The sequence below is a fragment of the Hemitrygon akajei genome, chromosome 22 (assembly GCF_048418815.1).
Source record: "Hemitrygon akajei chromosome 22, sHemAka1.3, whole genome shotgun sequence".
NCBI classification, from domain to species: Eukaryota; Metazoa; Chordata; class Chondrichthyes; order Myliobatiformes; family Dasyatidae; genus Hemitrygon; species Hemitrygon akajei.
Window position 1 is genome coordinate 60,778,225 of NC_133145.1, and position 16,619 is coordinate 60,794,843.

The window sequence follows — 16,619 nt, forward strand, 5'->3', positions numbered from 1 at the left end:
TAAGGATTATTTTTTGTTCGTTCTCATTGTGAGAAGGTTGTGGTCTACTTGCTTGGAAACAATTATTTTACACTTTTAGTAATTCTATGACAGTTATTCTTTAGCAGTTTAATTTCAGAGGACATTAAAGATCATGCAGAGAGTGAGTCAAATCAAACCATGTCCAAATAGGTTCCCTTCCCTGAATGATGTAACTGAGCTAGTTTGGAGCTTTTGTGATCCTTTTTTAAGGAGCTAGCCAGAATTAGAAGATTTATTTTTAATCTCTCAGGTTGCTATAAAGAGATCTTGAACTAATGGACCACTGTAGTTATAGAAAGAGCCACAATATGATCCGAGATGGTATTCATAAGCAATTAAAACACATAAAAAGGAATGACAGGAGAAGGGGAGATAAAAACAGTATGAAAGGCAGAATATAAAGTAAAAAGTGATTGATTAATGAAAAAATGCCAGTAGGCATGGGTTTAATGAGAAATGTAAGTTTTGGGTTGATATTTTAAATAAATGAAACAACTCCAAGGATTCATGAAAGAAACTTAGAATACTAAATCCAGTTTTGTTCTGTTTGTGTGAGTGAAGACATTGAAAAAGCCTTGGTAGAAACCAGAATGGTTTTAGGCTGCAAATAATCTATGAAGAGGCATAGAGGATTAACCTCATATTTCTTGAAAAAGTAAGATTGAAGGGAGGAACGTGATTTTTGTTTTTAATATCCCAAATGGAATCTGTTGAGTGAATTATGAAAGGTTATTTGTACAAAACCAAATGATACAATTAGAGGTTTTGAAAAATGCCAGATGGTATTTTTTTCCACACTTAAGCTGTAACCCTCTGGAATGTATTAAATGTGGATTTGGTGAAGCATCTAATTAGGTAGTGAAAACTAAGGAGAAGAATACTTCCATATTTTGAATATATTTCAGATATTATTGCTAGATTTTGGTTGCTTATTCCACAACTCTCTTATTCCCATGTCTGTCTATTCCAAATATTCTTAGCTCTTACTATATTAAAATTTACAAAAAAACTAAAACTGATCGGAATACTCAGTAAGTTAGATGACATCCACACAGAGAGAAATGGCCAGTATTTCAAGGTGGTGACTTTCCATCAAAGTGTTTTTTCATTATTGAGCAGCACACATAAAATGCTGGAGGAACTCAGCAAGTCAGATAGCATCTATGCTGGACAATAAACAGTTGACATTTTCAGACTGAGACTCATTCCCCTCCATAGATGATGCCTACACCCCTGACTGTGGCTAGGCATAGCTCAGACACCTTCTATAAATTGACTGATAGTACCACTGTTGATGACAGAATTGCAGATAGTGATGAGGCGTATGGGAGTGAGATAGATCAGCTTGTTGATAACAATAACAATAACCTTGCACTTAATGTGATCAAATCTATAGAATTGATTGTGAGCTTAAGAAACAGGAAGTCAGAAGAATACACAACAGTCCTCATTGAAGCTCAGTGGTGAGAAGGGTGAGCAGCTTCTAGTTTCTGGGTATCAACTTTTCAGAGGGTCTATCCTAGGCCCAACACATTGATGTAATCATTATGAAGGCTTGCCAGCAGCTGTACTTCATTAGAAGGTCGAGGAGATTTGGTCTGTCATCAAGATTCTTACAAATTTCTGTAGATAAATGGGTGGAGAGAATAATGACTGGTTGGTTCACCACTTGGTATGGTGGCTCCAAGGGGCAGGATTGAAGGAGGCTGCAAAGGGCTGTAAACTCAGCCAGCTTCATCACGGGCACAATCCTCCCCACCTTGAGGACATCTTCAAAAGATGATGATTCAGGAAGGTGATAGTGTATCCATAATGAAGGAGTCTCCTCATCTGGTACTCTCACATGTCCTCTTCATATTACTACCATCAAGAAGGTGGTACAGGAGCTTGAAAACCCACACACAATGCTTTAGGAACAGCTTCTTTCTCTCTGCCATCAGATTTCTGAATAATCCATAAACACCACTTGCTTATTTTTGTAATTTATAGTAGTTATTATGCCTTGCACTGTACTGTTTCTACGAAATAGCAAATATCATGAAGTATATCAGTGATAATAAATCTGATTCTGGTAAAGCTCCAGCAACATTCATTGAGGATCAGTACATCCTCCAATTTGTCTTATTGTAGAAGTAATGTTCGTCATAATCAATTGTGCAGATCTAACCTTTAGCAAGTTTAGAAGACAGCTGTAAATCTTAATACTGAAAATCATTTGCTAGACCTGGTATAGAAAGAGCAAGACTCTATTTATATGGAGATGAACATCTGTAATAGAACTAGCTGAATGTAAAGTGATTTACACTTTGATTTAATTGCCCAAATGATTTTTAATTTTTACTTTTATTTTTAATAAATAGTCTTTACTTTAAGGTATTCTAATAATGTTAATGCCTTTTGGCAGCATTTATTTGGCATATCTGATTGTTGACTAAGCCAACAGTTAATTTTATTTTTGTTTGTGGATTGATTTTGCTTTTGCTCACTTGTGTGAAGGTATTACATAAGGCCCTAATGTGATGCTGGAGTTTTTCAATTTGCACTGGAAAATCTTTGGACAACAAATTGTACACATAGATCTGGATGAACAAAAGGGTATCACACATAGCTCACCACCAGCAGCAAATTCAAGCCCAAGGAATTTAAAAGATAGAAAATTACAAAATTAGGTATGGGAAGATGTTTTGATTTAAATTCTAAAATGAAATATTGGTTTTTTCTCAATGTGGTGGCCAAGTATAACAGGAAAGCAGCAACCTGTTCACTTAGAGCAATTCATTACAAAAGTACATTTTATGAAGACTTTTTTAATGTAAATATTTGATATTTAAAAGTATTTTGATAAATTATGCAGGAGGAATCCTGCTTCATTGATTACCTTTTATCATTTATTAGCTGTTACAGTAATCAGAATATATTTTACTTGGTCTAAAAATGTGAAAACAAAATTTATTTTGTGCTCAGGCAGCTATTGGTTAGCTAAATTTTAGCAGTAAGTTGATAAGATTCCAATTCCATGGGTAACATAAACGGTTCGCAATAATTATCCGGAATTTATTGTAAAGAGATTTGTTTACTCACTAATTTTCACATAATTTAATGGAATTTATAGCTTTGATTGAAATTTAAAGCAAGTGCACATACATGTATGTGTTTATTTCTTTCACCTTTTTGTTACCTGTTTAGCGTGATGCCACAGTACAAATTCCTTCATCTAATTATTTTAACGTGAAAATATTACTGAAACGAGTAGTGTCTTTTAAGTGAACTTTGAGAGTATAAATATTTAACGTCTGAAAGTTGTTGGTGATAATGAATTAGGTAATAAGATGCCAACAATTGTAGAAGATAATTTGGAGCTTTTTAAAAACAGTATTCTTGAAAAAAGTTAATCTTTTAGAAAAAAAACAAATTGCCAATGGCCAAATGTTAAATATTTTAACAAATTTTATAATTAATTTTGGTGTGTTGCTCCCTGAATTACATTGTATGTAAACATGTCAAGATAAAGGCTCGTATTTGAACAACTATAGGTTGGAGTCAGATTTCTTTCTTCATCATGCATCCCAGCATCAAGTCATGAGCCTGTGTTTTGTTTGATCTTGGCACATGTAACTCGAACCATCTTCCATCCAATCAAATACCTTCTAATTATCAAGGCATACAGATAGATCAAAAGATAATTCAACTAGGTGCTGCTGAAATTCAATAGAAGCTATTCCATACACACTTAGGGCAAACTCTACAGGTGCTTTGTGTTCCCATTGATATACCTTTGAGTTGCTGCTCTAATGTCATAGATTTTCTGAGCTCATGTTAAGTTTCTAACTGAACACACATCAACTTCTCAGCAGGAAATGTTTGCTTGATAATGCTGAGAGCTTTTATTGTGATTGTCCCTATTTTCTCTTCTCATAAATATTTGAGGAGGAATTTTTCTGCTTCTGTTTTTAACAAAATTTTAAGTTCATTAATGATTTTGTATTATGCACTGTAAATAGAAGGGAACTTGTTTAATATGTATTTAAGTGTTCCAGCTGTGTTTCTGAAGTTCAGTGTTTTTATTTGAAGCTTTGACAATTTCATTTCCTTATTATGTGTCACTTGATCTCTGGAAAGATGGATGGTGTTCAGGGCTTCAGATTGGGCTTGGATTGTTTATTTTACTGTAGTTCAAATTAGTAACCTTTTCTCCTCCTGTGTATTGGTCAGTTTATTTTGAGCATGTTGAAAAGGAGTGGTTAAAGAGAATTTAAAACTATGGCAGATGTAGGACTAGCTCTGTTCAACGTTATCTCAAGCAAAACATTTATTACCTGACAAGTTAACTCAGCCTGTGCACAGAGAACCCACATATTTTAATCAAAAACAAATGGATCTTGAGTGTAGCTACATACATTTGTACTTTGGATAATATCAAATTTCAAAGCATTTTATTTGCATAGTTTTTAAAAAAATCTCAATCTCCTGTAATTGATGTTTTTCATGTAGATTGTCGTGGTATGTCTGCTCTTTAGAGGAAGCAATTAAATATTGAAATTGATTAGACTTTGAAAAGAGAAAGAAGATTATTTGGGAACTTGATATTTAAGTTGTTTTAATTTATGCCTGAAGTTGTTAACAATTTTGTTTAAATATAGGTGGAACTTGGGCTGCAAGGTACGTATGTTTTGAGGTATATCAAAAGTAAAAATCTAATTGCCAAACTTTGTATGTAGGACGACAGCTGGGTTTATTTTATAAACAAGGAAACAACCATCTTGCACCATCTCTTGTGCAGGATTTATTGGTGTTCTTGGAGATTTGCCAGTCTGCTCACCAGCCAGCAGGCTCAGGATGGCACTTGTGTTTAACTTTTATTTCTGCATTTAAAACTATGTTAAAACAGGGATTGCAATCTCTGGTGCTGTGTATTTGACTTCATGTGCCAATCCTCACCAAATCAACCCCTCCATGTTTAATTCTAACTTTCCTTTTAGGTTGCATATATACTTGCTTTAAAAATGTCTCCTAAATGCTACTCCCAATATCTTCAAGTTTGAACAAAATTCAATCTAATTTGAAAAATTGCCTCTTCTCAAGAGATGTTGGATTCTTTTTCACATGAACAGGTTTCAAGCTGTGCACATGTTCGTTTCACTTGTCTGGAAGGTGTGACACATCACCACAGTAATGTAATTAAGACTGACCTTTTGAATTTTCCCAAACTTGGGATATTTCCTTTCATCATCCTCTGAAGTTTTCTTTTGAAAATGGAAATGCAAATAGAAACCATCAGTGTGTTAACTGTGTGCCTTCAGTATGAATGTGGGCAATAAACAAACCACTTGCTAACTTGAAATATTTGTTATCTTCTGTCTGTGGTTCAATGGATTAAGGAATTGATCACTGGGCACTGAACTATAAAGATTAAAAAACATCCTCTGGAGTACAGGTGGCTCCTGTTTTTTGTACGTTCACTTTATGACACCTCACTGTTATGAAAGACCTACATTAGTTAACTGTTTTTGCTAGGTGTTTTCACTGTTACGAGAAAAGGCAGCGCGCAAAAAAAGACAGTGTGCGCCCTGAGCAGCCAAGCTCCTCTCCCGGAACTGCATTCTAGCTGCCATTGTTTAAACACGTGCCTGTGAGCATCTGTGCTTTATGTTGATTTATTTTGTGCATCCGTTGGCAAGATGAGTTCTAAGGCATCGGAAAAGCCTAAAAGAGCTCGTAAGGGTGTTACACTTAGCGTGAAACTAGACATAATTAAGCGTTTCGATCATGATGAACAAAATAAGGACATTGTCCGTGTGTTGAACTTGCCTGTGTCCACCATTCGCACTATTTATACGCAGAGAGAAAGAATCTTGAAAGCTGCCCATGGTTCTGCTCGTAGCAAACTGGTCTCTCTTAGTCAGCATTCAATAATGGATAAAATGGAAAGTGTTGCTTGAGTGGATTGATGGGTGTATAAAGCGTGTGTTCCGTTAAGTTATACTTTAAGGAGAAATCAGTCAGTCTTTTTCATAAGCTGAAACAGCACAGGACGATGGTGATGCAAGTGTTTCGAAAGTGGAATTTAAAGGTAGTCATGGGTGGTTTGATCGGTTTCTGAGACGAGGGCAGCTTCATAGCTTAAAGTTTACTGGAGAGAGTGCTTTGGCTGATACTGAAGCTGCCAAAAAGCAATGCCAAAAACTGTGACAAAACGGCAAATTATTGGAAAAAAATTACCGAGTACTCTATATGGAGATTCTTGAGAAACTGGGTGGGTTTTTTACAGTGTTTTTCAGGGAGATTTAAGAGGTGTTTAAAAACCATGAACACTCTTCATAAGAGCATATAGGGAGAAGCTGTTCCTTGAATCTTGAATGCATCGATATTTGGCAAAGGAACCAGCTACGAGCTAACAGTAAACTTTATTTTTAAAGGTATGAGTTGTTGGCTGAAATGCATTGCCTACAAAGGTGATGGAAGCAGATTCAGTCTCCTATCTATACCCATTGTTATTTTATTCACCTCAATCATGTCCTTACATCACCTCATCCACTCCCAGGAAATCGGACCTATTCTTTCTTTGTAACTGAAATGCTTGTTCCGAGGTGACATTCTGGTGAATCCCTTCTGCATGTTCACCAGCATTTATCACATTCTTGCTATGATGTGATAAGCGTAACTGCAGATGTTATTCCAGCTGAGATCTGATCAATACTTCCTTGAGTTGGAGTATAACCACCCTGTGCTTATATTCAAAAAGGCCAATGTCCCATTAGCCATGTATCTGTTTGCTTTGCTACCATCAAAAAGTGTTGAACTTGCACAATAAGACCACCTCTTCTTCAATACTCCCTAGGACGCAACTATTAGCACTCCCAAAATTCATCATTATCTCACATTTATTTGGATTAAGCTCTGTCTGTTACTTACTAGTTCATTTCAACAATGCAATTTTTAGCTTAAGACTACCCTCCACACTAGCAACAATTTCACCAGTCATTGATAAGAAATTGACAAACATCATAGCTCCCAGCACCACCTTTTAATAAAAGCTTGTAATTACCAGTAGAAATCCAGATTCAAACTCGAACTGCAATGAGCTTTTGTCGATGTTTTCCTTTATGCTTGAAATATGTCCTTGTATTTGGTAGTGTTACATACCCCGTGGGTATCTTGTGACTGTCTTATGACCATGATGTAATTGAGTATCTGGTGAGGATGATGTAATTAATGGTCTTGTGATGGTGGGGTGGTGTAATTTCCCGCCAGTGTGAGGTCACATGATGTAATTTTCCCGCCAGTGAGAGGTCATGTGATGGCCTGTTTCAACAGGTATAAAACAGGAAAGCCTTACTGTGACGCAAGTCAGTTCGTTGTTTAATTCGTCAGTTATTCTGTTATGCTGCGTACTCGTCTTATGACGCAGTTATGTTTTAAAGTGGAGTTTTAATTTCTGTATTAAGTCTCAAAGATTATTGCCAGCAGTTTCGCCACAATGCTGCCAGTTTTAGTCCAGTCGGAGAGTGAAGAACATATCGAAGTATGGAGACTCGAAGGATCGAGTAAAGTTGGTGTCGTCGGCAGTAATACATGATCGACCTTATTTAATCTTTGTTCAAGGAAGTAGTAACCTGCATCCGAGATAGCCCCTGCATTGTGAAATGCAGCGTTATTTGCCATGGAAAAGGTTAGTTCCTTTAAGCTGTTTTAATTTCCTTCGTTGTAAGTCCTTCGGGCAAGGCATATTTCGGCTGGGATCAGCAGTAACATCACGTCGTCGAGGAATTCATTACTTCAGGAAAGTCTCTCCTAATTGACTGTGTAAATCGTTTGGACTTTCGCATTTACCACTTTTAAGAACTGTGTTCGCATTTATTGCTTTAAGAACTGTGTCCACATTCATCGCTTTAAGAACTGTTCGAGTCGCCGTATAGCAGTTAACTTCCGGTTAAGTTAGTCATTTGTTTACTTTTCATTTTTATTGAGCAGTATTTAATAAATGTTTCTTTTTTTAATAAAACCAGTCGTCAACTCTATATTCATTGTTGCCATATCATAACAGTAGAGGTTGCCGATTTGGAAAATGCCATGCTGTAAATAACCTTTGTAATTACTGCAGTGCATTCTATAAATGATACTTCTGTATGCATAGCATATTGCCAATTGTACTGTTAGAATTATTGTATTTAATCTATTGGCCAAAGCCTCTGAATAACATCAAATAGAGAGAACACTTAAAACAAGAAAGAATTAATTTACAAAAGAATATCTGCCATGAAATATTTTAAGTTCAAAATCTGCCTATGAGAATCATGTAGTGTTCTCATAGTTGTCCTTATCGTAACCACCATTTGACTTGCCAGACGTATTTCGATTATTAAATATAGTACCACTTTAAGCTTATACGTGATGACAGTATGTGGTATTTTTCTGAATAAGATGATAAACATTGCCCCCATGCTTCTGAACTGCACATCTTGCATTCCTGAAATACTGATTACTGCTATTTTGTGGTTTTGTTACAGGCGAAGACACACGTACAGTGGCAAGGTAACATTATGTTTGTGTTTAACAAGACCCGCATATAGATTACATGAAGAAACTATTGCTGTCAACAAAATTGTAAGATGAATAAGTGAAGGTGCTTAGGTTCTAAAGCAGAATTATCTCTTTTGTTTGGTGCTAACAGTGAAAATTCTAATTTCATGTGATATATATATGTATATTCATTACAGGCCATTATCCAGAGGAGGATAATTTATAGCATGAATATCTTAATTAATGTCAAATGAGCTTGCTGGTGTCTAACTGGAAGGAGGCAGTGTTATTCCATGTATTATGTAAACATATTACTTTACCATGGAAGGTCTGAAGACTATAATATTGATAGCATCCAGATGGATTTTGGGTTGAAGTCTTGGGCAAAAATTACACTTCAGCAACTTTTTAAGTCTGAAAAATGCAAACTTTGTTGTTGAGGATGGCCTTCCTAGTTTACATTCATCGTAAAAAGCCCATGGCTTTCCGAAGAAAAATAAATTGGGAAAATGAATTGAAAGCAAATGAATTGAAATGCTGCAAATCCATCGTGGAAACAAAGGAAATATTGTTTCAGGAAAATCAGATGGATTTCCAGAAGTTACACTTTATATTTAAGTAGTTTCACTCATAACAAGTGTCTGATTTCACCATATGACAATAGTTACTTGAGTATTGTGGCACACATTTTAGTGAGCTAATTCATTGAGAAAGGGATGTACAATGAAATAAATTTGTGCCTTCCATTTCTGGAGCTACATTTTGCATGTTACCATAGGCAACAGTGAGAGATTAAACTAAGATGTGTCTGACAAGACAGTTACTCAGTTACCAATGAGTACGAATCTATAGTACAGAATTAATGCAACAATAAAGTAGACTTTTTTTGCAGATAGATTTGTGTATAGCTGCAGAAGGATGCACCAATATTTGATGAAGCACAGGATTATAAAATAATTGAACAAAAAACCTATAATATGAAGTAGTGATATCTTAACATACAGAGCATCTGATTACTAATTTCTGCATTATAACTTGGTCCTACTTACAAGTAGATATTTAGTTTCCTTCAGACACAAGTTAAATTAGGATAATTTGCTTTTGCTCTAAAGGTTTTTTAACCTGTCTATTATGAAGGAAACACATTTCATTTTCTGTTGTTCAATTTGTTCTGTACAATGAAAAATAAGAACTTACATTATAAACTGTCATTGAAATCTTCCAAATATCCCAAATTGTATGTATTGTATTCTTTTTTTGATGTGTAGTCACTGTTGTAACATAGCGAATGTGTCAGCCAATCTGTACACTGCAAAGTATCACCAACAATAATCAGATGGTTTTAATATTGTTGAATGAGGGATAAATATAGGTCAGAACACCAGGGGACCATTGCTGCTCTTCATTAAAATGCCATGGCATCCTTTACACTGCTCTGAGAGGGCAACAATGTGTAGTTTAATGTTTCATTTGGAAGATGGCATTAAGAATACAGCATTATCTGTGTTTAGCATTTGCATTTGTGGACAGTAGATTGGAACGTGCGTACACTAGTTAGCTATTTACTGCTTTGAGCCTGTTCCTTCATGGGTAGCATGATGGCTAAAAAGTGATCCAATTCTATGTACCTGCTTTTGGTTCTTAATATTTTAATATATTATAAGTCAGAGGTATTATTTTCATATTTATTTTCGTAGCCATAATGCCCAGAGTTGTTCTCAGTACTTCAGGTTTTAACTAAGTTTGGCTTTGTAACTTAGAATCAGTGAAATAGGAACAGACATGGTCTATTTTGCCATGAAGTATTATCATGTCTGATCATCTCTCTCCATACTCTTTCTATATACTCAAATGTCCTATTCTTTCTTTATGCCTTTTGAGGCCATTACCTTCTATAAATTTTCAGTTTTGTAAATATTTTCAGCAACCTAGTAGCCTTCACTGATACAAAATACCAGAGATCCATCACCATCTGAATGAGAAATCTTACCTATAAATCTCTTACTCAGTACTCTTGAGACTTTGGCATACTAGCTGGGAAAACCTTTTCCTTATATTCAGTCTGTCTAGTCCTGTAGGAATTTTGTTTCAATTGGATCACCTTTTGTTCTTCTAAGTGCTATTGAATACAGAAATCTCTCTTCAAATGGCAGTCATGCCAACACAGGAATTAGTTTGGTGAATCAACGCTTCAAACCCTTTATAGTAAAAGTATCTTTTCTGAGATAAGGAGGCAAGATTACTGAGTACTGCAGGTGTGTTTTCACCAAGGCCTATACAATTATAGTAAGGCATCCTTACTCCATACTCAAATCCTCTTGCTGTGAAAGCAAACATGCTATTTTACTTCACAAACAAGAGAAAATTTGCAGATGTTGGAAATCCAAGCAATACACACAAAATGCTGGAGGAACTCAACAGGTCAGGCAGCATCTATGGAAAAGGGTATAGTTGACATTTTGGGACTAGACATTGATTGTACTCTTTTCCATAGATGCTGCCTGGCCTGCTGGGTTCCACCAGCATTCTGTGTGTGATGTTATTTTACTTCTTTATTCCTTGTACCTCCATTTTTTTTTCACTGACTGGTGTACACTAAAATCCAAACTTCTTTGTACATAATTATTTCTCAATTTAATACCAGTTAAATAATATTGCTCTTTCCGTTTTTCCTGTGAAAATGGATATCTTCACATTTATCCACATTATACCATCCACTTACTCAGCCTGTCTAAGTCACCTTTCTATATGGCTATAGCATTCCTTCTGTGTTTCAGACAATCAGATAGAGAGGTCATTTGTGTTGCTGATTATGGTGTATTTTTTCCTGACCTTCTAATGAACATTGTGTGTAAAAACTCCCCCAAGTTTGTTTGGACCTCCTGCTCTGTCTCTTTTCATTATATGCAAGCGATTTAGTTACATCTTTCACCAGGGTCATAATAGATGAACTGTTATTTAATGAAGCTGAAATCCATTTTCCACTGCTTTGCTATCACCAACAAAGCTTAATGCATCATTAGCAAACTTGGACACATGGTTTTCTACCCTAATATGCAAGTCTCTGTACATATAATGAACAATTGTTATACCCAATGCAGGATACTGTGCTAGATTAAACATTTGATCAGTATCTCCATCTATTTCTTTCTTCTCATTCAGTTTCCTGCTGAGGTAAATAACTTGTTTCAATTCCTTGAGCTTCAATGTACAGTCTCTTTTGAGAGAATTTGTTGGTTACTGTTGAGAATTAAGATTCACAACCGTTCCCTGAGTTTCGATGACTTTAATTAAGGTTTCAACAATGTAAATTGTAAACTTGCTCATGACATAAAGATAAGTAGAACGCTAAGTTGCGAACAAGAATATGGAGGCTCCAAAGCAGAGGTGTGTAAAACTAGAGGGCATTAATTTAATGTGTGAGGATCTAAGGAAGAATTTTTTTTCATACCGAGGATGGTTAGAATGTGGAAGACACTACATGACGATGGTGAAGGTAGGTACACTCACAACATTTAAGTATTTAGGTAAGTACTTGAATCATTGAGGCATACAAGGCTATGGACCAACTACTAGGAAATGGGTTAATGCAGTTAGGTACTTGATAGCATGGATAAGGTGGGCTGAAGAGCCTATTTCTGTGCTGTATGACACAATGATGAAAAGGTTATTGTAGACAGATATGAACAAAAAGATGAGATTGAAATCAGAATGGCCATCATCTTATCAGGTGGTGGATTGGGCTTGAAAGGCCTCATGGCCTGCATTTCTTCTGTACGATTTATCATATGAGCAACCCTTATGAACCCATGTTAATTCTCTGATTAGCTAAAAATGTTGAAATTTCAATAATTCAGTCCTTAGTTATAGAATTTTGTCATTTCCTAGCAGCAGGTGTTAGGCTAACTGATTTACAGTTCCCCAGTTTCTCTCCTGTCTTTCATAGAGAGCAGAATAAGATGTGCACTTTTACATTCTGTAGGGATTTCTCTCAAAGTTGGAAGATTTTGCAAGGTTTTATTTATTGTGACTGCAGTTTTTCCAATTCGGTATCATTTCCCAGGCATGTCTCACATGCAATCCCTTCCTCTTCAGCAAAGACTTTTGCAGTCGTTATTCTCTTTGTAGGTCACTGTACTCCCAGATTTTATTTTAATCCACAAGGTTAGAAATCATGCTTCCTTTATAGTGCCAGTTGTAAGATTGGGTTTTGATTCTTGCTGCTGTCTGTCAGGAGTTTGTAGGTTGTCCTCATGACTGTGTGGATGCTTTGATTTTCTTCCACATTCTGAAGGCATGTGGTTAGAGTTAGTGAGTTGTTTCATGTTGTGTTGGTGCTAGAAGCATGGCAACACAATGAGAAAAGGGATGTTCATTAAAATTCCTTTAAAATATCTCATCATCATGACCACGTTTGGTTGTGATGTGGTCAACTTCATATCCTCTTCATATCAATGCCTCTTCAGTGCATTGGTTTCAATTTTACTGATAAGCCTCTTTTGTGGCACCATATCAAAAGTCTTCTAGATGCCTATATACACCAGATTGACTACATTTCTCTTATCAGTATCTACTATCACATAAAAAACCCCACGATGTGCTCAAGTTATTATTTCCACTCATAAAACTTGCTCCACAAGCTTTAGAAAATAGAATATCCAAAATAACTTTATTTTCTATTTTTAAATGTAATTGTTGTTTGTGGAGCAAGAACACCTAAGCACTTACTTCTCCAAAGGAGTTTGGAAGTAATCATTCTAAAGACATAGAAATTGCTGCCAAAGTTTCTATTAATTGGTTATTCCCACTTGCCCTCGAGAAGGAAGTGGTCGGCATTGAACTTTAGCTGTCTTTGTGTCAGGACTCTCCACAATACTGGTGGGGTTCCAGTTTTTAGGTCTCCTAAGAAATAGAAAGATTTCTTCCAAACTCTTCACTTTTCTCTCTCTTAATTGTGTTTCTATTGAGCAATCTAGATAAAGTAGTCTATGAGAGATCAAAATGTTCTTTTTGGAAGTGATTGTCTTGTCTGATAACCTGTAGCAAAAACATTTTCTGACTTTTGAATGCAACTCAACATGGGCTATGTGACCTTTAGAAAAGAGAAGACATTTATTGTACCTTTCACAATCTCAAAGTGCTTTACAGCCAACCTTTTTAATTTTGTAATTCCTGTAGTGTAGTAAGCATACCATTCCATATTTGGATTGCATCCTCTCAGAAAAACAATGTGCCAACTAACATGCAATCTGCTGGAAAAACTCCCTGTCGGTGGGAGACAAGAAATTATCAACAGGTCAAGCTGAACCTCTGCATCAGGACTGAGATTGAAGAGACAAAATGGCCAGCGCTGAGTGGAGAAAGGGAGTGGTAAGGAATAACTTTCAGATTAGTATACTGAGGAGGGGTGGTATCAGGTAGGGGAGTTGAGCAGTGATGAAGTTGGAAGACTATGGCAGATGTAAGGAGACAGACAAAAGGTGAATCAATTTTCTTTAAAAAAAACAGATGAAGCAAGGGGCGGGGGAGGGAAGTGTGAAAATGGGAGATGGCTGATGGAGGGAGATAAGCAGGAACATTAGTCCTGATTTCTGATATGTAAAGAGATGGGAACTGGAATCATGAGAGGATAAGGGAGAGGTGAAAAACAGTTGGAACAAGATTTAAGGTGGGGGGCTGAGGAAAGGGATGAGAGGGTTACCTATGTGTGAAATTGGTCATTGGAGCAGGACAAAGGGGGACAGAGTTGGGTAAAGGAGGGTCTGGGGGTGGGTCGGAAGAGGCACAGAAATAGCAGTATTAAAGGATCATTAGGAGAAGGGGGAAAAGAATGGAAGGAAAACAAAGGAGAAAAAGGGAAAGTGTTGTCTAAAATTGGAAAACTTAATATTCATGCCATTAGATTGTATATCATCCAGGTGGAATATAAGACGTTGCTCCTACAGCTTTTGGTGGGCTTAAATTGCAGCAGTAGAGAGTGCAAAGGATGGACAAGTCAGTGCAGAAATAGGGAATGGAATTGAAATGTCCTGCAAATGGGAATTTGGAATGGCCATTGCAGACTGAATGTAGATGTTCTTTGAAACTACGCTTCGTCTTGTTGATGTTGAGGAAGCACAGCCTGCAGTGGACTAAGTTGGAGGAGGTGCACATGAAAGGAAGGCCTGTTTTGGTTCATGGATGGACCTAGTATCATTAATTAATAGAAATATTGTCAAGACCCTGGTGGTAATTTTCCCACTCTTCTTCAATGTAGTGCTTAGGGACATCCACTTGAGAAGGTGGACACATTTCAATACATAGTCAGACCCTAAAGGTAACTTGTCTTTAGTGATTTTTTTTATCACTTTATCATGGTTACACTGGGGTTTTAATCTAATCTTTAGTGCTCAAGATTTCACAGTCCAAAACTGAATTGAATTAATGAAAGCTTCTGGATTATACATTATCCACAATAAAAATTACTGTTTAAGCTAATTTGGCAGACATCTGTGTACAGTGCCTATAAAAAGTATTCACCACCCCTTGGAAGTTTTCACGTCTTATTGTTTTACAACATTGAATCATAGTGGATTTAATTTGGCTTTTTTAACACTGATTAACAGAAAGACTCTTTTGTGTCAAAGTGAAAACAGATCTCTACAAAGTGATCCAAATTAATTACAAATATAAAACACGAAATAATTGATTGCAGAAGTCTTCAACCCCTTTAATATGACACACTAAATCATCACTCGTGGAGCCAATTGGTTTTAGAAGTCACATGATTAGTTAAATGGAGATCTGTTTTTGGAGAGATGGGAGAGACTGCACATACAACTATGGCCCAGGTGCTTCACCAGTCGCAGCTTTATGGGAAAGTGACAAAGGGAAAGCCAATGTTGAAAAAATTCACATGAAATCTTGGCTAGAGTTTGCCAGAAGCCATGTGGGAGACTCTGAAGTTGGCTGGAAGAAGGCTGTATGGTCTGATGAAACCACAATTCAGCTTTCTGGCCATCAGTCTAAACGCTATGTTTGGCATAAGTCAAATACCACACATCATCAAAAACACACCATCCCTGCAGTGAAACGTGGTAGCTGCATCATGCTGTGGGGATCCGTTATTGAAGCAAGTTGTGGAAGGCTTGTGAAGGTAAAGAGTAAAATGAATGCAGCAAAATACAGGGAAATCCTGAGAGCAAGAGAACTGTGACTTGGGAGATTTGTTTTCCAGCAAGACAATGACCTAAGCTTAAAGCCAAAGTTACACAGGAATGGCTTAAAAGCAACAAAGTTAATGTCCTGGAGTGGCCAAGTCAGATCCATAACTCAATCCAATTGGGAATTGTGGCAGGTCTTGAAAAGGACTGTTCATCCACTATCCCATGCAGTCTAACAGAGCTTGAGCAGTTTTGTAAAGAAGAATGGGGAAATTTTGCAGGGTGCAGGTGTGCAATGCTGATAGAGACCTATCCACACAGACTCAAGGCTGTAATTGCTGCCAAAGGTGCAAAAGGTAAATTAATGCCCTCTAGTTTTACATAGGTGCTAAAGGTGCTAAACACTGACTTGAAGGGGATGAATACTTATGCAATCAATTATTTTGTGTTTTATATTTGTAATTAATTTATATCACTTTGTAGAGATCTGTTTTCACTTTGACACGAAAGAGATTTTTTGTTGATCAGTATCAAAAAAAGTCAAATTAAATCCTCTGCATTTCAATGATTGGAGTAAGGCGCAGACACAGTAAAAGCATCCCCATGCCAGTCCAACAAAGAGCTCTAAAAAACGGAAAGTTTTTCAATGGGAATTTTTGATATTGCGCAGGCATAGTAGAAGTGCTCCTACACAAATCCAGTGAAGAGCTTTAACAACTCAGTCTCCATAAAAGAGGGGTACCATCTACAGGAGCAGTTGTCTGAGTCAAAGTGGTAAGGCTTTGGTGAGAACATGCAGAGGCAAGGAAAGTAGGTAAGTTCATTACTTATTTCTTTTTTTATTATTTAACTTTTGAGAGAATAGAGGGTATGTCTACAGGGCCAATGTTCTGTTCTGGGTATCAGATGTGAGATTTCTGGGAGACTACCAGCGTC

The 16,619-nt window shown here is 36.5% G+C and overlaps 1 protein-coding gene across 2 annotated transcripts in view; it reads left to right on the top strand.

Annotated features, from left to right (window-relative positions):
* The window catches only part of cep112 (centrosomal protein 112), a 531,702-nt gene that overhangs the window by 76,260 nt on the left and 438,823 nt on the right, over window positions 1-16,619 (top strand). For both annotated transcript variants that reach the window (XM_073026401.1, XM_073026402.1), the window contains exon 5: window positions 8,529-8,553. In XM_073026401.1, coding sequence (XP_072882502.1) covers window positions 8,529-8,553 — 25 coding nt within the window. The remainder of the gene's footprint in view (window positions 1-8,528; window positions 8,554-16,619) is intronic.